General features: G+C 38.6%; 2 protein-coding genes across 2 annotated transcripts; both read right to left on the bottom strand.

Moving 5' to 3' along the window:
• Positions 1-380: 380 nt before the first annotated feature.
• On the bottom strand, positions 381-7,933 carry LOC122645158. The gene is made up of 3 exons (XM_043838494.1): positions 7,877-7,933; positions 7,604-7,734; positions 381-1,264 (listed from the first exon to the last, which is right to left on the bottom strand). The coding sequence occupies exons 1-3, from the start codon at positions 7,931-7,933 to the stop codon at positions 469-471; spliced, it is 984 nt and encodes a 327-aa protein (XP_043694429.1). The 3' UTR covers positions 381-468.
• Positions 7,934-14,369: 6,436 nt separating this feature from the next.
• On the bottom strand, positions 14,370-20,677 carry LOC122645973. Its single transcript, XM_043839407.1, has 3 exons — positions 20,185-20,677; positions 19,274-19,404; positions 14,370-15,617 (listed from the first exon to the last, which is right to left on the bottom strand). The coding sequence occupies exons 1-3, from the start codon at positions 20,419-20,421 to the stop codon at positions 14,825-14,827; spliced, it is 1,161 nt and encodes a 386-aa protein (XP_043695342.1). The 5' UTR covers positions 20,422-20,677; the 3' UTR covers positions 14,370-14,824.
• Positions 20,678-21,752: the final 1,075 nt, after the last annotated feature.

Here is a 21,752-nt window from a genome sequence, read left to right as displayed (position 1 = left end):
ATAATACATCCTCTGAGAAAGCTCCAAATCCGTAGGACTATTAACTGATCACATTTTTATAGGAGGAAACAAACACTTCTTGACTTTATATATTCTACACACAAAAAATTAATGGGAAACCCATCTAGATTTGAACTTCCACCAAACAATACTACAACGTTGTATGCAGTAAGAGCACGTTCATGAAATTCACAGTAACACAGCTCTTCTCTGTTTGCAGCATCTCTCAAGCATTTTTCTGACTTGAACTGCCAAACCAATTACAAATGATGGTTTTCAGCCAATCATTACATGGTTCAACATCCAATGTCAGAAGCGAGATGTCTTATTTGACCTTTCCTTCCATATCCACATCTGGAGCTATATTCTGTATCTTCGCGCTTGATGGAAGGCCTGGCTCAGGGTTTTGGTTGTATCGTTCAAAAATGAGAAATAAATCAGATTTTATGACTGTGCAATGGATCAATACTAATCAAGAGCAGCTTTGTTTCTTCTCCCAGTTATTGGCTTTGGCAAGCCATCAAATATTGGTCTGGCAATAGTGGCAGCTGAGAAAGCCTGTAAGTCTGACTTCAAACTCCACTTCGAAGTTGGCCAGATGGATACGGAATTGTTGTTGTTGTTGTCCCCGTCCTGCAAGTTGGAAGTGCTTGATGATTTCCGTACTCCAGAAAACCCATCACCTATGATAGAGTCCCCCAGACCCACAGGAACCGGGTACAACCAACCTGATTCAGCATCAGCTGCAAGATTGGTTCGGCTACCAGATTTTGGCCTCAGAGCCAGACCCCTTCCAGCTGTAGTTGAGAATCCACTGCCCCCACTATTATCCTCCTTCAACAACATTTTTGGGGTGCGAGAAGCAGAGCCAATCTCAGCTTTCTGCCGCCTGCGGACAGACTTATCATTTGACCTCTCAGCCTCAAGATCCCCGACTTCTGCAACAGGCACATCCGACACTTCACCATTCTCGGACAAGAAACAATTAACACTCCTGGACTTCCGATGGAGGCCTGAAGACAAGTCAGGAAATGGTGAGGATTTTGGCAGTTCATCTTCCAAGTAACGAGTAATGTCTGTTTTGTAAACTGTCATCTCTGTTTCTGCTACACCATTGTTAATTGAATGTTTAAGCCCATAGTATCCCTGCAAAGTGCTCATGGCTGGAGAAACCTTGGGTTGAGTAGATTTCAACCTTAGTGACTGGATAGATTCCAACACATCAGAATGCCGGCGAGATGGAGTTTGTCCACAAATTTTCTGGCTGCAAAAGGTACACAAAACACCACTATGAAGCCTTTGTCATAATCTAATTCTGAGTGAAAATCATTCAAAAAGCAAGATTACAAGAAATAGCACTTCAAACACTGTGTTTTGCAGTCAACAGAAATTTTCTCTGCTAAAAGATGTTGCATTTGGGATTATGTTAGCTCAATATTTGTCCTACCTTAAAAACATTATCCCAGGGTATTAAACACTAAACTCGACATGGTTTCATTTGAAAAAGGATCTTCCAAAAACAAGCCCTCAAGAATGTGCAGTTAAACCATTGGTGGAACTAATTATTCTGCTTGAAGCATTACACTCTTATTATTTATATAAAGACTGAATAATTGATGTAGTAAGGAGTGAGACACTGTGTGAAAAGATTAACCAAAGAACGGGAGAAAGAGATCAAAGTTCAATAAAATGAAACCCAATTTTCTGCCATGTTGAACAACCTGTGGCATACTCCCCTGTCAGACACAGGCTGTCTGTTTTATTTAGAGGCATCTTAATTTACTAAAATATAGTTCTTGCTATTATTAATAGGAAAATCTTTTTGTAACCAAGTTGGTCACAACAGATTTGTAACCATATTTTTGCCCTTGACCACCATAAAATACAATGTTTTGATAGGGACAATTTTGAAATTTGACTTGGAAGTTTGGGACCAATTCCAAAAACTCAGGTTCCATCCTATAATCAAAACAAGGTTAGTTATGTAATTTTCTCTCTGTTGCTCCCATGGCTACAAAGGAGCGGCCAAGTTTTCTTCCTTTAGTCTTGTTCATTCTCTCCTTTCTTCCCCTCTCTTCCTCTCAGCTGAATTCCCCTCATCCATCACCAAACCCAAGGGAGATTTCAGCTTTGCTTTCCATCTCCATCTTTGGCAGACACAGGCAAATGCAGAGGAAGAACAGGGCAGCAAAGATGATCGAATAAATGGCACTATAACCTTTCCTAATTTTGAAGATTCCCAGTACCGTTGCAATCGAGTCTTCGCTGAAGAGTCCATCATACCTTTGTGCCTTCCAAGACATCCGCTACCATAGTCCCAGTAGTAGCATTGTTGGCCTCTCACTGCTCTGACATACCTGAGGAAATGGGAGCTGATCAGAATCAGGTAGTTGGTATTGTCGACTCTGCCATTAACATTATGCACCCACTCATTGTTGTCATGGCGTCTAGGTGACCCAAGGCGTTGGAGGAGAGAAAAAATCAAGGCGACACCAACAAGGTGCCCTTTGCGCCCTTCCAGCAAAGGGTGCCTGGACGCCTAGGTGACGCCTTGACATGCACCCACTAGCCACTCTGGCTCCGGATTCCTCTGTAATTTGTATTTAAGATATCCAATTCTTTTCCATCCTGCAACGGGGTCCGCTTCTCCATGAGCTGACGTGTCGACAGAAATGAAATTCTTATTTTCCATTTTTGGTTAATCTCTATATTAATTCATCTATCTTTGCAGTGTGAAACTGTGCCTTTACCTTTCATTTCCCCAAATCCAGTTCACTTGCAAGATCGGAATGACCAAAGCAGCTCCAAGAATTCGACCAATAACAACTGCATCGACGATCTGGTTCCACTGCCCATTCATCCCACCAGAATATTTGGTCCAATCCTTCAGAACCTCAGAGCTGGACCGCTGAAACTCCTCACAGATATCCAAGCAGGGACGATAACCCAACCTGTCTGGTTGCTTCTAAAACTCTGCTTCCTCACTTTCCTTCCTATTGCTAGGTTCAAAGGCCAATGGTAGAACAGAGTTGCCGTTCTCAGTAGATGACCCATTGAACATTGGTTCAGCACTTCAGCCAAAGAGGAAGTACAGGATCGAGATTGAAACCCACCTCCAAAATTCCATGCAAAGATAATAGAAAGCGAAAGAAATCCCAGAATCTTGGGTTCCTTGAGTTGTTGCTGAAGAATTTGCTTGCATTCTTCTTTGAAGACTTGTTGGGTGGCAAGAGAAGAGAAGAGAGAGAGAGAGTTGAGGCCGAAAGACCTTAAAAAGAGAGTGAAGCCTGAGAACTAAGGTAGAGAGGAAAACAATAATGTCAGCTTTAATACAGAAGGCAGAGAGCTTCTCAAGTGTACTTGGAAAGGTATGATCAGCACAATGCAAGTTGACAATTTTTATTTTGATGAGCTACAACTCAAAAGCATATGGATCTAAGGATCCAAATATAGTTAAAATGATAAATATGGGTAAGGAGCCAAGAGGGGGAGATCAGTTCTAATGGTTCTTCATAAGTTTCTTTCAGGGATCTATTCTGTAAGAATTGTTAGCTTTAAAAGAAAGACAAGCTACTTCAGCCTTACAGAATACAAACTTCCCATGGTTAAGATCCATAATTTATAAAATAGCAATCAAAATGGTCATTTAGATCCTTTATAGTTTCATGCTCTAAGAAGGGGATTGGACAATAGCACGGGAACATCATCAAAGTCATAATAATTAAGCAAAAGTTAAAACTTGGATCAAGTTCTTCTTTTTATCTCTTTATGAAATAATTCTGTGTTTAATTAGCAATTATGTGGACCCCACAAATTATCCTTAAATTGGAAGTTTGAAAAAAAAATATATCCCAGTCTGAGATATATAGAACATAAAATTAAGGGTTTTTTACAATTACCACCCCAAAATCTTTCATATTTACTATTACCCCCCCCCCCCCCCCAAAAAAAAAAAACTTTGAAACAACTGTTACCCTCCCCTATTGCATACTAATAACTAACTGGCCCCCACCGTTACAGACCCATAACGGAGGGGGTTAATCGTGAAAGTGTGCCATTGTCACGGATTTTGTAAGACCAAAATGCCCTTTTGGGGTGGTAATTGTAAAAAACTCCCACCCCATCACCGTCCCTTCTCCTCCTCCTCCTTCTTCTTCTCCTTCTTCTCCTTCTTCTCCTTCCTGCTCACATTAACCGTACGAACCTCCAAGGGTGGCCTTCTTCTCCTTCTTCTTCTTCCATCCCATCACCGTCCCTTCTCCATCGTGGTTCTGTTGCTTTTTTTTTTTTTTGGATAAATAATTGTTGCTGGTATTTGCTGAAGGCTGAAGCTTTAAATCTGATTCACAGATGCGACCACCTTCACTCCACAGTGGTTTCTTCTCCTCTCTTAAACAAGTAGCTGACCACAAAACCTCTAATCACCTACCGTTCTATCTATTTTTGTTATATTCTAATCAAATTTCTTAATCTGCTAACTTTATGATATATCTGAACAGGTTGAGAAGAGATTGAAATCAGAAGATTCATCGCACTTAACCAATCACTGTTCTTCATCATCAACAGATCATCTAGGTTCCCCCATTTTTCTCAACTGCGATCATACCAACAACAGCTCGAATCTCCAAGACAGCGATCCTCCTCAAGATTTCCTCTCGCAATCCCTTGATTTCCCTCCGACCCAGAAGGAGCCATCACAACTGGACATTAAACAACAAAGTCAGACTGTCGATGAGGCCGAAGACAACAAGGACGATATCGAGCGGTTAATCGAATTTCTGGGTTTGTCGGAGTTAAGATTGGAAGAAGACGATGGAAAAGAAGGAGAGAAGAGATTTGTTAATGGAACTTCTGGGTCATGCTTTTGTCATGGTGGGTTTTATTCAAAGATTGTTGGGGTGAAGGGACCCAAATGTGAGAAAGAAATGGAGAGATTAGATGGATGGATTAAGTACTTGTTAAATGATGGTGGGGACCACATGAGCGAACCATTGAGTTTAGTTTACTTGCTTCTGGGCAGAGCTGCTTGTGCCTCGCAGGATGCTGATGGTCTTGAAGGGCTTGAATTCCCTTCGACTATAGAAGAGTTTCTGCAGAATGATCCCCCCAAGTAGAGCGAGAGAGAGAGAGAGAGAGAGAGAGAGAGAGATTCTCCAGAGTAATATGTAATTTTTATGACAATCTTGGACTCTCAGCAATTCTTCAGAGTGCATTATCCCTGTCAAAATATTTGTTTGCTTGGAAGCGAATGTAGATTAGGAATAAAAGGGTGAGTGAGTTGAATATTTGAGATGATTTTGGTATCCTATATATGTTAGGCTTCCACTGCCTGAGAAACTGAGGAGACAGGAGCATTGAGGACAATCAGTTTCGACTATGAACTCCAGTTCAGCAATCATTTTTAGTAGTCCTTCAATCTCACCTTCAGTGGGGAGACCCCTCTACAATCTCAACTATGGACTTCTCCCAGAGTTTTATCAGGTCAAGAGTTTATGTATTCTCTCAATTGGATAAAGTAGTTGTGTTGGAACCATAGTTGTCACGGCGTCACGGCGATCCAAGTCGGTGGAGGGGTGTCACGTCGTTATATCGACATGTCGCCCGCCATGGCTTTACCATGGTAAGCATGTCGACCATGTTTTATTTTTTATTTCTCTATTTTTAATGTGTTAATAGATGTATACTCAAGCCATGTTTTATTTTTTCTCTATTTGTTTCTCAAGTTTTAATAAGAAAATTCAGAAATCGAAGAAGAAATCGAAGAGGGAAAGAAGACAGGAAGAAGAAATCGAAGAGGGAAAAAGACAGGAAGAAGAAATCGAAGAGGGAAAGAGAGACAGGAAGAAAAAATCAAAGAGGGACGCCATGGCGTAGGTCGCCAAGCAACCCTCTCCAGCGCCAGGACGCCATGGCGACGCCATGACAACTATGGTTGGAACGAGTTCCTACAATTTCAATCAAATGATAATTTTGAGTTACAGAGTACTTTTATCAATTTAACAGAAGAATCAATTATATTACAGCAAGGTTACAACAATAGCTCTCACCCCCTGAAAGTAGTTGATTGTTGGCGGGAGGTTTGTGCTGATTGGCTGTTACAGAAGAAGAAGAAGGAGAAGAAGAAGGAGAAGAAGGAGGAGGAGGAGAAGGGATGGTGATGGGATGGAAGAAGAAGAAGGAGAAGGAGGAGAAGAAGGAGGAGGAGAAGGGATGGTGATGGATGGAAGAAGAAGAAGGAGAAGAGGAGGAGAAGGGACGGGGATGGGGTGGGAGTTTTTTACAATTACCACCCCAAAAGGGCATTTTGGTCTTAAAAAATCCGTGACAATGGCACACTCTCACGACTAACCCCCTCCGTTACGGGTCTGTAACAGTGGGGGCCAGTTAGTTATTAGTATGCAACAGGGGAGGGTAACAGTTGTTTCAAAGTTTTTTTTTTTTTGGGGGGTGGGGGGGGGGGTGGGGGGGGTGGGTAATAGTAAATATGAAAGATTCTGGGGTGGTAATTGTAAAAAACCCTAAAATTAATGAAAAAAAAAACTGAATTCCATTGAAGATGAAGCTATTAAAAAAAAAAAAATGATCGAATGAATTAACACAGGGCTGATAACTTTAATAAATATTACCTGAATACAAATATACAATAAGCATGCACATATTTCAGAACAGAAAACAAAAATGTACAAAAGAGGCTAAAAGAATGGCATGCTCACAAGTTACAAGTGGGAAATTTATATATTTTCATGGTCAGTAGACATTGCTGATGTAAGTCAATCACTTGACTGCCATCATTCTTCAATCCATCTTATGATTTTATTAATCTTAGAAGCCAACAGCAAGGATTATCAATTGAAGTCCTCTAAAGACCCAAGTTCTCTATTATGTTTTCTCAACAACTGGAACATTTTTATCTATCAAAAAACATAAAAACACGAGCATTTTTTCTTTAACTCTAAATTGCATTTTCAAAATCTCTCTCCAGAACCAAAAGCTTTGTTGAAAAAAAAAAAACCAAAAACTTTTATGAGCTTAGTTAGATGTTTAAACACTTCAAAAGTGATGACATCACAGAAGATCTAGAAACGGTTTTTTTACCAAAGTACTTGATAGAGTTTTGTATGAAGAGATATAGACTCATTTTTAGGGTATCTTGAGTTTCTAGGAGGATATTTTCCATTAGTTTGTTCAAGATGGTAACACAAAAGCCTCTCTTTTAGAATATAAGGACAGGATTTGACTGTTACAATAGGAATTTCAGAATTGTGAATGGCCCTTTTCTTCGCGATTTTCATACTCTTGTTAGCATGGTAAAAAACATGCATGGTTAAAGAACATACCAATCACCAGGATTCATAGTTAGAGATAGGAAAGGAGAAACTTACTCTCTTTCTGAAATTAGTATGTAAATATTCAATGCATTTGCCAAGTCAGAAACCTTCACATATCCACAGAGAAAAAAGCATGGAAGTTGTATAAGAAAGACCACAGGAAAGTGTCATAGATTAAGAATTTTCAGGTCAACATTCATGAAAAAATCATTATTATGAATAGGTTAGAGAACATGAATAACGAGTGTATCGTAAGCAAAAAGTACAAGCAATACCCTGGAGTAGCTGAACCATTTGAAAGAATGGGAGAGGGTGGATGCCTTCCTGGTAATGGGATTTGCAGGGTCTTGAGAGCAAACATTTGAAGGTCAGTAACCAAGTTATTTACCCTTTTAACATCTGCCACCTAGAACACCACAAACCAATTTTATCAAGGGAAAAAAAGAAGAAAAAAAGAAGACATCAAATTATTTTAGAGTAGCCTAACTTTGAAATTTCAACCTCAACAACTGCAAAAGAGAATGCATAAATTTGTATAAAGGGTAAACCTTAACCAATGTGCTAATCAAAAGCACCAAAAGTTGTGAAGTTGTGCTACCTAACATTTATGTGCAGCGAGCAATGTATGACCATTAAGCAGAGGCCTCTACTTCACGATTCACCTCCGAGAGGTCACCCAGAAAATATACCCATTGGATGAAACCTAAACTGAAGCTGAAGATGTTGTTCTTCCCCAGATTATCTTTTCTCATTGTTTTATTAATTCCTGTTAAAAGTTTCTTATAAAATATCTAAATATTGTTTCAACTAAAGTAATTAGTGACATGCCTGTTTTGGGCTTTCAATGACTGCTTCTCTGAAATAAAATCCTTCTTGCATAACAGTCTGAATTTTTAGAACTGCATTTCTACTTAGAATCACAAACTTAAACATTAAAACCAGATATGAGCTACAAGAACTTGAAATCGTGAAAGAAATCGAGGGGGTTGATTAAAAAATCAAATTGTTTCGGTTCAAAAGTCCTGCTTCCACTGCAAAAGTACATGAATTTTTAAAACTCCATTCTGTTCGAGTAATTAATTACACAGGCTTACATCAAAAGCTCAGATGGACAAGAAACCAGAAAACAAAACGACTCAAACAATAGGAACACCAATTGGGTTTTTATTATTATACCTCGACGCCATACTTAATCGCCACACCTGCAAGAGTATCGAACTTCGACACATGATGTTCGATATAATTAAGGCCACTGATGGAGGTCGAAGGCGTTGACGGAGAAGAGGAAGATGCATGGAACAAAAGCAAATTAGTAGACATTGTCGACTGATCGTTCTCCCCGCTTTCACGAACTCGATCTAACGCAAACTGATGATTTCCATTTCCATTTCCACGAACTTTATCGAACGGCATCTCAAACAACTCCTCTAACCAACCAACAAAAAAAAAACAAAAACACCCTAATCCTGCCAACCCAAAAGAAGAATTCTCGTCATATCCTCATTTGTAACCCTCGAAAACCAAAAGAATTTCAAAAACCCATAAAAATTCTCCCTTTATCCATACAGAACCGGCAATGCCACACCAAAATCCGTTAAGAATTCATGAAAAACCCACAGGTGATTAGGACAGGAAAAACGGAATTCGCATGAATTTGTAACGTTTTGGGACGATAAATCACATGGATAATAAGAGATTAAAAAGACAGAAAACCTGTAATGTTTCAGAGAAGGGAGTGACAGGGTTTTTTCAGATCTCGTCTTCTCGTATTGGATTTGGTTATAATTTCTTCTTTTTGCTGTGGAATTCTGGTTTGAGAATGCTTCTTCCTCTGTTCAAAAAATCTATGGCCACGGAATGGAAAAAATAATTAGAACAGATATACAGAAAGAGGAATTATAGGTTTTTTAATAATTTTAGTTGACGCGTTTTATGTTGGCAACAGACACGTGTTGTAATTAAAATGGTTATGAACTCCCTCGGTGTTACTGTTCACTAAAGAAAAGTTGCTCCCAAAAATAAAGAAAAGAGATAGTGCTCGCTTGATGATTTTACTATTGTTTCTGTTCGTTATGTGCTGAAAAATAAGAGAGTAGGGTTTTTTTTTTTTTTTTTTGTGCTGAGAAATAATAGAACAGTTTTTTTCTTTTCTATGTTGAGAAACCGTTTTTAACCCACTTAGTAAACTTGTTCTAGAAAATGTTTTTCTGTCATCACTTTTTCCTCTTCTTCTTCTTCTCTTGGTTATGGGTCTTGTCTGCAATTGCAACCTGCTTTTAAATCTTTTATCAATGGATCGTACCTTTTATGTGTATTTGCTTGGCGAGTCGCTGACTTGGCCGACTTGTATTTCTTCCCTTCTCCTCTTGGTACGATTCCCTTCCTCCTTTCAATTTCTTCCCTTTTTTATTTTTCCTTACCCATGCATCCCTGTTTTGTTCTATTCAGTCCCAGCTTAATCTGGTTCCACAATAGAGACACAGATCCTTCTCAATTAATCATCTTTCCATCCCAAACTCTAGGGTCTGAATCGATTCTCCTGTGTGACCCTAGCCCTTGTTTCTTACACCCTAAATCCAACCCTGCTAGCATATATCAAACTGAAATCAAATCTGATCTCTGTTCTACCACCAGGTATGATTTCAGTGGCTTGGCTTTATTTATGGCTTGATCTTTTGGTGAATAAGTACTCTGTACTTAAGAGGGTAGTCCATTCAAATACCTACCCTGAAATTTCCCTTTGATTGGGCTTTCAGTGAGGGAGGTCTTCTCGTTTCTAGTAATGGCAAAAGCATATTGAACCGGTGATTTTGTTGAAGTTTGTAGCAACGATGAAAGTTTCTTGGATTCCTACTTCGTTGCGAAGGTTCTCAAGTGGGAAACCCTAATAACCACGGCTTTCAGTTCACTCCAATGGATGAACACAGAAACCGTGGTTCTTAGGGTTTCTGTGAACTAAATCGTGCACAGAGAGCGAGTGACAGAAAGAGAGAGAGAGAGAGAGAGAGAGGAAGATGTAGAGTGAGAGAAAGAAAGGGACAGAGTAAGAGTTCAATCTTACCTCCAAGATGAGTTGCAGGTTGTACAAGGTTTCAATGGCTAGAGGCGTGAGAGAGAGGTTAGAGACGTTGAGAGGTGAGAGAGACGTTAGAGGCGTGAGCAATTTATCGGGCACAACTTTTAATTTTCAGCACAGAACGACAGAACATGTTCAACATGTTCAACATGTTCTGTCAAAAGTCTTTTAGAGAGCATAAATTTTGATTTATGTTTTAAAAAACACTCTCAAAAAACATATCATTATCAAGCTGTTTTTGGGTGTTTTCCCGTTTTTCGGAACGGAAAAACACCAAAAACTATTTCTCGTAAGGTTATCAAGCGGGCTCATATTTGTTGGCATTCGAGCGATGATTTTTTTGTATTTTTTTTTGGGGAGGTGGGGGAAGGTCTGTGGGGATTCAGATCCTCTACTGCCGTGGTTTGTCCTGCCATCGTCCTGCCCTGGACTGTGGAGATGACATCTGTAAAGTTTACAATCTAACGGCCTTTTTTAAAAGTTTGAAAAGTTGGAGTTGGAAGCGGTTGAATGCATTGTAAACCAAGCAGGTTCGGTCGGGTTTGCCAAACCGACTTGAATTCAGATCGATTTACACAAAAACAAAAGAAACTCCAACTTTTTCTTTTCTTTTTGAAACTCCATCGTTTTCATCTTTTCAGCGAACTTTGGAGCAAGAACTCTCTTCTTCCACCTCTCAACTCTTTCGAACCCACCGCAATCATCTTCTTGATGAAAGTTACCTTAATGGTATGAGTCCAGTTACTATGTGTGGACCTAAGGTATTGTTTCCTTAACGGGAAAGAAACCCTAGTTTCTATGTAGGATTGATCCCTACCCTCACCACTATAAATAGTTGTCACTGGCCCATTAAGTGACTAACCTAAGAAAACCTAAAGTTGGGTGGAAAATGATAAACCAAGCCAACACAATTCGTGTAAGATAGAGATCGTCAAAAATTCAGCTTCCACAACCATGGATCCAGGTGCGCCAATCACACCCCTGGATTTATTTGTATGCTCATTGATCTCCATGTTCCGCATGATTTATTCTATCACTTCCTCCTCTAAACCCAAAGCTGTTTATCTTCCTCCTCTAAACCAAAGCTCTCTTCTTTGTGTTGTGGCGAACCTTGAAAGGCTTGGAAGCTCCAAACTGATTTTATAAAAATCTCAAGCGTATCTTTGGGATTAACATCAAATCAAATCCTAAAAATCCTAACAAGAACGAAACAGAAAATGACCATTTTTTGTGTTATTTATCTTCCAACGGATGTTAAATCTAATTTAATTTAATCCGGACTATCATCCATTCTCCACTAAATGGATCGATCACCCATAGGTGAGACAGACGCGTTTCGTTAGCTTTTATGTTTTAGAAGAATCTGAACAGACGAGTCCATATATATTGAAACAACTCATCTTTCTCCAGAGGAGGAACCAGACCAGAGAGACAAGAAGTGAAGAACCCAATTCAAATATCCCTCTCTCCCTCCCTTTTGTTCATTGCTTTCCTTCCCTCCTTTCTTTTTTAAAGTAATTTTGTTGGACCATTGAAGTTGAATCTCTCTTATATTGCGTACTTGTCATTGTTTTGAGGAAATATCTGCTAAATTCATAATATGGGTTTAGAAGATCTTCAAAGCAAGTTCAAGATAACTATATATTTGTTGCTTTTATTTTATTTTCTGGTTTTTTTTTTTTTTTTTTTTTTTGGGTTCTTGATTGATGGGTTCCTCAAGAAACTTCTAATTGTGGAATCTCCATGTCTGCTGAGAACAATTCACATGTACTAGAGCCAGGAATCAGTTTAACCCATGAGTTCTCCATCTTGTATCTGATAAAAGCCTACTTTCCCTCAAAGTTTACTACATAGAGGGCTATTAAACGGTTCATGCTTTTGTACAGATGAATTAAGTATTCTCTTTTGACCCATTTCTTTGCATATGTTCTTGTTTTTCGTTCTTCTTCTTTGCTTCGGTTTCTAACAGAAAATGTGGAGAGAAGTAAAAGAAAGGGTTCATAGAAACATTCATGGATGACACCCATCATACATGGGTACACCATGTGATTGAGGATAGATCACTGAGAGGTGGATGGGTCTTGGATTCTGACTCTGTTTTGGTACAAAGAGAGCAGATCCAGGATCAAGGGACTTGGATTCTAAGGCTTGTAATCACAGTTTGGAGCTTCCAAGCCTTTCAAATCTTTCCTAGATCCAGATCTGGGTTTTTGTTCCCACCTTCAAGGTTCGCCAGGGCACAAAGAAGAGAGCTTTGGCCTTTGGGTGATCATGGTGGGTTTGAAAGGGTTGAGAGGTGGAAGAAGAGAGTTCTCGCTCCAGGGTTCGCTGGGAAGATGAAAACGATGGAGTTTCAGAAAGAAAAGAAAAAGTTGGAGTTCTTTTGTTTTTGTGTAATTTGATCTGAATCCAAGTCGATTTGGTAAACCTGACCGGACCTGCTTGGTTTGCAATGCAATCAACCTCTTCCAACTCCAACTTTTCAAACTTTTAAAAAGGGCCGTTGGATTGTAAACTTTACCGGTGTCATCTCCACAGTTTAGGGCAGGACGATGGTAGAACAAACCACGACAATAGAGGATCTGAATCCGGGTCTATGGGGATTGGGGAGCATAGATGATTTGCGTGCACTGAAGCATCAACAGGGCAAGCATTTGTGCTTTTTATGGGGAGAGAGGCAATCATTTCATCTCTCTGTGTTTAAGCGCAAAGGTCACGCAAGCATTTGTGCTTTTCATTGAGGTGAGACGATCATTTAACCGCTCTGATTTTAAGTATAGAGTCACGTTCTCTTCCACAGAGTTCTTTTTTCATCTCTCTTGAATCTCATTGTAATGGCCTTATATCTTTTATTATAGGTAGAATTTTAAAAACTTGATGGGTCAATGTCGATTTCAATCTGAGTCGGAATAGAATCGGCCTGAATCAGTTTGATCCAACCGATTCTAAACAATATTAGGGTGAAAACGGGATCGACTTTGGAATCGATCCTAGCCAACTGAAAATATAAATAAAATGATTAAGAATCCGTCGAATTGATTCAAATTCAAGCAGTAGCAACTAGGATCAGGGTTTTAGTAATCAATATCGGTCTCTACCGATACAATCTGGATCGGTCAAGTTTATCCCGATTTCCTTCAAAAAACTTGGATTTTTTTTATATTTTTACCCTTGTCAATACCAATCCATTGATACGGGATCTGTCAGGAATTGATATCGGTTTCCATTGATATCGATACGAATCGACTGTCCAGTATATTGATTCCTCAAACCATGGTTTGTCAACTGGTTCCCTTTTGAATACAAAGTATCTGATATAAATTTGTGCATCTCATCATTATGATTTAAATGCATTTAATCATCCCTATAAAATAATATAATATGGACGAAATTTTGTTAATTATTGAACAACTAAACTAACCTTTTACTATTTGTTTTGTAACAGTTTTAAGTTCAAAACCCTATAATTGTAATGTCCATTAAAGCAACTTTTATAATTTTGGCATTAATTCTTAAATGATTAAATTAACATATTTCTTTAATATTTTCATATTTTTTAAAATTTGATTAAAAAAAAATGTTTTATGTCACATTCTCAATATTAATGTAGATTCGATCATTTAAAGGGAAAATTGAATTCTTTTTCTCCAATTTTTTTCGATAGTAAAAAATGGAATACGCAAGGCCTCTTGAACAACTAGCTCATGAATTCTTATTCTCAATTTGAATTTCTAGCACTTAATGGCAATTTGAAGTCCAAATTCTTAGACATCATACAAGTGCATTCCACGTGTCACGAACTAATCAATAAAATTTCAAGACAATGCTATACTATTGATAAAAATAGGATATATTTTTGAATTCCATGGTGGGATTGAATATAAGGTTTGGCATTAAGTTTAATCCCCTCCCCCCAAAAACATTAAATAGTGTGAGAGCTGAAAAGTCAGTATGATACATCCTATGAGAACGCTCCAAATCTGTAGGAGTATTAACTGATCACATTTTTATAGGAGGAAACAAACACTTCTTGACTTTATATATTCTACACACAAAAAATTAATGGGAAACCCATCTAGATTTGAACTTCCACCAAACAATACTACAACGTTGTATGCAGTAAGAGCACGTTCATGGGATTCACAGTAACACAGCTCTTCTCTGTTTGCAGCATCTCTCAAGCATTTTTCTGACTTGAACTGCCAAAGCAATTACAAATGATGGTTTTCAGCCAATCATTAAATGGTTCAACATCCAATGTCAGAAGCAAGATGTCTTATTTGACCTTTCCTTGCATATCCACTTCTGGAGCTATATTCTGTATCTTCCTTGCTTGATGGAAGGCCTGGCTCAGGGTTTTGGTTGTATCGTTCAAAAATGAGAAATAAATCAGATTTTATGACTGTGCAATGGATCAATACTAATCAAGAGCCGCTTTGTTTCTTCTCCCAGTTATTGGCTTTGGCAAGCCATCAAATATTGGTCTGGCAATAGTGGCAGCTGAGAAAGCCTGTAAGTCTGACTTCAAACTCCACTTCGAAGTTGGCCAGATGGATAAGGAGTTGTTGTTGTTGTCCTCGTCCTGCAAGTTGGAAGTGCTTGATGATTTCCGTACTCCAGAAAACCCATCACCTACGACAGAGTCCCCCAGACCCACAGGAACCGGGTACAACCAACCTGATTCAGCATCAGCTGCAAGATTGGTTCGGCTACCAGATTTTGGCCTCAGAGCTAGACCCCTTCCAGCTGTAGTTGAGAATCCACTGCCCCCACTATTATCCTCCTTCAACAACATTCCTGGGGTGCGAGAAGCAGAGTCAATTTCAGCTTTCTGCCGCCTGCGGACAGACTTATCATTTGACCTCTCAGCCTCAACATCCCCGGCTTCTGCAACAGGCACATCTGACACTTCACCATTCTCGAACAAGAAACAATTAACACTCCTGGACTTCCGATGGAGGCCCGAAGACAAGTCAGGAAATGGTGAGGATTTTGGCAGTTCATCTTCCAAGTAACGAGTAATGTCTGTTTTGTAAACTGCCATCTCTGTTTCTGCTACACCATTGTTAGTTGAATGTTTAAGCCCATAGTACCCCTGCAAAGTGCTCATGGCTGGAGAAACCTTGGGTTGAGTAGATTTCAACCTTAGTGACTGGATAGATTCCAACACATCAGAATGCCGGCGAGATGGAGTTTGTCCACTAATTTTCTGGCTGCAAAAGGTACACAAAACACCACTATGAAGCCTTTGTCATAATCTAATTCTGAGTGAAAATCATTCAAAAAGCAAGATTACAAGAAATAGCACTCTAAACACTGTTTTGCAGTCAACAGAAATTTTCTCTGCTAAAAGATGTTGCATTTGGGATTATGTTAGCTCAATATTTGTCCTACCTTAAAAACATTATCCCAAGGTATTAAACACTAAACTCAACATGGTTTCCTTTGAAAAAGGATCTACCAAAAACAAGCCCTTGAGAATGTGCAGTTAAACCATTGGTGGAAATAATTATTCTGCTTGAAGCATTATATAAAGACTGAATAATCAAAGAACAGGAGAAAGAAATCAAAGTTCAATAAATGAAACCCAATTTTCTGCCATGTTGAACAACCCGTGGCGTACTCCCCTGTCAGAAACAAGCTGTCTGTTTTATTTAGAGGCATCTTAATTCACTAAAATATAGTTCTTGCTATTATTAATAGGAAAATCTTTTTGTAACCAAGTTGGTCACAACAGATTTGTAACCATATTTTTGCCCTTGACCACCATAAAATACAATGTTTTGATAGGGACAATTTTGTAATTGGACTTGGAAGTTTGGGACCAATTCCAAAAAGTCAGATTCCATCCTATAATCTAAACAAGGTTAGTTATGTAATTTTCTCTCTGTTGCTCGCATGGCTACAAAGGAGCGGCCAAGTCTTCTTCCTTTAGTCTTGTTCATTCTCTCCTTTCTTCCCCTCTCTTCCTCTCAGCTGAATTCCCCTCATCCATCACCAAACCCAAGATAGATTTCAGCTTTGCTCTCCATCTCCGTCTTCGGCAGACGGAGGCAAATGCAGAGGAAAAACAGGGCAGCAAAGATGATCGAATAAACGGCACTATAACCTTTCCTAATTTTGCAGATTCCCAGTACCGTTGCAGTCGAGTCTTCGCCGAAGAGTCCATCATACCTTTGTGTCTTCCAAGACATCCGCTACCATAGTCCCAGTAGTAGCATTGTTGGCCTCTCACTGCTTTGAAATACCTGAGCAAATGGGAGCTGATCAGAATCCGGTAGTTGGTATTGTCGACTCTGCCATTAACGTTATACACCCACTCATTGTTGTCATGGCGTCTAGGTGACCCAAGGTGTTGGAGGAGAGAAAAAAAATCAAGGCGACACCAACAAGGTGCCCTTTGCGCCCTTCCAGCAAAGGCGCCTGGACGCCTAGGTGACGCCTTGACAACTATGCACCCACTAGCCACTCTGGCTCCGGATTCCTCTGTAATTTGTATTTAAGATGTCCAATTCTTTTCCATCCTGCAACAGGGTCCGCTTCTCCATGAGCTGATGTGTCGACAGAAATGAAGTTCTTATTTTCCATTTTCGGTCTCTACTTGTTTAATTCATCTATCTTTGCAATGTTCCACTGTGTCTTTACCTTTCATTTCCCCAAATCCAGTTCACTAGCAAGATCGGAATGACCAAAGCAGCTCCAAGAATTCGAGCAATGACAACTGCATCGACGATCTGGTTCCACTGCTCGTTCATCCCACCAGAAACCACAGCAATCAGATATTTGGTCCAATCCTTCAGAATCTCAGAGCTGGACCGCTGATACTCCTCACAGATATCCAAGCAGGGACAATAACCCAACCTGTCTGGTTGCTTCTAAAACTCTGCTTCCTCACTTTCCTCCCTGTGGCTAGGTTCAAAGGCCAATGGTAGAACAGAGTTGCCCTTCTCAGTAGATGACCCATTGAACATGGGTTCAGCACTTCAGCCAAAGAGGAAGTAAAGGATCGAGATTCAAACCCACCTTCAAAATTCCATGCAAAGATAATAGAAAGAGAAAGAAATCCCAGAATCTTGGGTTCCTTGAGTTGTTGCTGAAGAATTTGCTTGCATTCTTCTTTGAAGACTTGTTGGGCGGCAAGAGAAGAGAAGAGAGGGAGAGTCGAGGCAGAAAGATCTTAAAAAGAGAGTGAAGCCTGAGAACTAAGGTAGAGAGGAAAACAGTAATGTCGGCTTTAATACAGAAGGCAGAGAGCTTCTCAAGTGTACTTGGAAAGGTATGATCAGCACCATGCAAGTAGACAACTTTTTATTTTGATGAGCTTCAACTCCAGAGCATATGGATCTAAGGATCCAAATATAGTTAAAATGATAAATGTGGGTAAGGAACCAAGAGGGGGAGATCTGTTCTAATGGTTCCTCATAAGTTTCTTTCAGGGATCTATTCTGTAAGAATTGTCAGCTTTAAAAGAAAGACAAGCTACTTCAGCCTTACAGAATACAAACTTCCATGGTTGAGATCCATAATTTATAAAATAGCAATCAAAATGGTCATTTAGATCCTTTATAGTTTCATGTTCTAAGAAGGGGATTGGACAATAGCACGGGAACATCATCAAAGTCATAATAATTAAGAAAAAGTTAAAACTTGGATCAAGTTCTTCTTTTTATCTCTTTATGAAATAATTGTGTTTAATTAGAAATTATATGGACCCCACAAATTATCCTTAAATTGGAAGTTTGAAAGAAATATATATCCCAGTCTGCGATATATAGAACATAAAATTAATGGAAAAAATCTGAATTCCATTAAAGATGAAGCCATTATTAAAAAAAATGATCGAATGAATTAACACAGGGCTGATAACTTTAATAAATATTACCTGAATACAAATATACAATAAGCATGCACATATTTCAGAACAGAAAACAAAAATGTACAAAAGAGGCTAAAAGCATGGCATGCTCACAAGTTACAAGTGAGAAATTTATATATTTTCATGGTCAATAGACATTGCTGATGTAAGTCAATCACTTGTCTGCCATCATTCTTCAATCCATCTTATGATTTTATTAATCTTAGAAGCCAACAGCAAGGATTATCAATTGAAGTCCTATAAAGACCCAGGTTCTCTATTATGTTTTCTCAATAACTGGAACAATTTTATCTATCAAAAAACATAAAAACACGAGCATTTTTTCTTTAACTCTAAATTGCGTTTTCAAAATCTATGTTCTCCAGAACCAAAAGCTTTCTTGAAAGAAAAAAAAAACCAAAAACTTTTAAGAGCTTAGTTAGATGCTTAAACACTTCAAAAGTGATGACATCACAGAAGATCCAGAAACGGTTTTTTTACTAATGTACTTGATAGAGTTTTATATGAAGAGACATAGACTCATTTTTAGGGTATCTTGAGTTTCTAGGAGGATATTTTCCATTATTTTGTTCAAGATGGTCACACAAAAGCCTCTCTTTTAGAATGTAAGGACAGGACTTGACTGTTACAATAGGAATTTCAGAATTGTGAATGGCCCTTTTCTTCGTGATTTTCATACTCTTGTTAGCATGGTAAAAAACATGCATGGTTAAAGAACATAGCAATCACCAGGATTCATAGTTAGAGATAGGAAAGGAGAAACTTACTCTCTTTCTGAAATTAGTATGTAAATATTCAATGCATTTGCCAAGTCAGAAACCTTCACATATTCACAGAGAAAAAAGCGTGGAAGTTGGATAAGAAAGACCACAGGAAGGTGTCATAGATTAATAATTTTCAGGTCAACATTCATGAAGAAATCATTATTATGAACAGGTTAGAGAACATGAATAACGAGTGCATTGTAAGCAAAAAGTACAAGCATGGCAATACCCTGGGGTAGCTGAACCATTTGAAAGAATGGGAGAGGGTGGATGCCTTCCTGGTAATGGTATTTGCAGGGTCTTGAGAGCAAACATTTGAAGGTCGGTAACCAAGTTATTCATCCTTTTAACATCTGCCACCTAGAACACCACAAACCAATTTTATCAAGGGAAAAAAAGAAGAAAAAAATAAGACATCAAATTATCTTAGAGTAGCCTAACTTTGAAATTTCAACCTCAACAACTGCAAAAGAGAATGCACGAATTTGTATAAAGGGTAAACCTTAACCAATGTGCTAATCAAAAGCACCAAAAGTTGTGAAGTTGTGCTACCTAACATTTATGTTCAGCGATCAATGTATGACCATTAAGCAGAGGCCTCTACTTCAAGATTCACCTCCGAGAGGTCACCCAGAAAATATACCCATTGGATGAAACCTACTGAAGCTAAAGATGTTGTTCTTCCCCAGATTACCTTTACTCATTGTTTTATAAATTCCTGTTAAAAGTTTCTTATAAAATATCTAAAAACTGTTTCAACTAAAGTAAGTAATTAGTGACATGCCTTTTTTGGGCTTTCAATGAATGCTTTTCTGAAATAAAATCCTTTTTGCATAACAGCCTGAATTTTAGAACTGCATTTCTACTTAGAATCACAAACTTAAACATTAAAACCAGATATGAGCTACAAGAACTTGAAATCGTGAAAGAAATCGAGCGGGTTGATTAAAAAATCAAATTGCTTCGGTTCAAAAGTCCTGCTTCCACTGCAAAAGTACATGAATTTCTAAAACTCCATTCTGTTCGAGTAATTAATTACACAGGCTTACATCAAAAGCTCAGATGAGGCACATGGACCAGAAACCAGAAAACAAAACGACTCAAACAATAAGAACAGCAATTGGGCTGTTATCATTATACCTCGACGCCATACTTAATCGCCACGCCTGCAAGAGTATCGAACTTCGACACATGATGTTCGATATAATTAAGGCCACCGATGGAGGTCGAAGGCGTTGACGGAGAAGAGGAAGATGCAGGAAACAAAAGCAAATTAGTAGACATTGTCGACTGATCGTTTTCCCCGCTTTCACGAACTCGATCTAACGCAAACTGATGATTTCCATTTCCATTTCCACCAACTTTATCGAACGGCATCTCAAACAACTCCTCTAACCAACCCAAAAAAAAAAACACCCTAATCCTGCCAACTCAAAAGAAGAACTCTCGTCATATCCTCATTTGTAACCCTCGAAAACCAAAAGAATTTCAAAAACCCATAAAAATTCTCCCTTTTTCCACACAGATCTGGCAATGCCACACCAAAATCCGTTAAGAATTCACGAAAAACCCACAGGTGATTAGGACAGGAAAAACGGAATTCTCACGAATTTGTAACGTTTTGGGACGATAAATCACATGAATAATAATAAGAGATTAAAAAGAAAGAAAACCCGTAATGTTATCAGAGAAGGGAATGACAGGGTTTTTTCAGATCTCGTCTCCTCGTATCGGTTTTGGTTATAATTTATTCTTTTACTGTGGAATTCTGGTTTGAGAATATGCTTCTTCCTCTGTTCAAAAAATCTATAGCGACGAAATGGAACAATTATTATAACAGATACACAGACAGAGAGATTATAGGTTTTTTAATAATTTTAGTTGACGCGATTTATGTTGGCAACAGACACGTGTCATAATTAAAATGGTTATGAACTCCGTCGGTGTTACTGTTCAGTAAAGAAAAGTTGCTCCCAAAAATAAAGAAAAAACATATTTGTTGGCATTCGAGCGATTTTGATGTTTTTTTTTTTTATGGGTTTTTGAAGGGCAGGTGGACTGGGGAGTGGGGACTAGGGAGCGTGGCTGATTTGCGTGCATCGAAGCCTCAATAGGGCGAGCATTTGTGCTTTTTATGGGGGGCGAGGCGATCATTTCACCTCTCTGTGTTTCTCTAATTTTAATTATAAGATCACTCACGCTCTCTTCAATAGAGTTCTTTTTTTGTCTCTCTCTTGGATCTCACTATAATGGTTTTAGATTTTTTATTTTAAGTAGAATTTTAAAAACTTGATGGATCAATGTCAATTTCGATCTGCATTGGATTAGAATCGGCCTGAATCAGTTTGATCCAACTGATTCTAAACAATATTAAGGTGAAAATGGGATCGACTTTGGAATCGATCCTAACCAACTAAAAATATAAATAAAATGATTAAGAATCCATCAATTTGATTCAAATTCAAGCACTAGCAATTAGGATCAGGGTTTTAGTAATCAATATCGGTCTCTACCGATACAATCTGTATTGGTTTGGATCGGTCAAGTTTATCTCAATTTTCTTCAAAAAACTTGGATTTTGTTTTAATATTTTTACCCTTGTCAGTACCAATCCATTGATACAGGATCAGTCAGGAATTGATATCAGTTTCCATTGATACCAATACGAATCAACTGATCTGGCATACTAATTCCTATGGGTGTCAATT

Source organism: Telopea speciosissima, chromosome 11 (assembly GCF_018873765.1).
Source record: "Telopea speciosissima isolate NSW1024214 ecotype Mountain lineage chromosome 11, Tspe_v1, whole genome shotgun sequence".
Taxonomy (NCBI): Eukaryota; Viridiplantae; Streptophyta; class Magnoliopsida; order Proteales; family Proteaceae; genus Telopea; species Telopea speciosissima.
The sequence above is the reverse complement of the archived record's forward strand: the minus strand, read 5'-3'. Positions and strand labels throughout refer to the sequence as shown.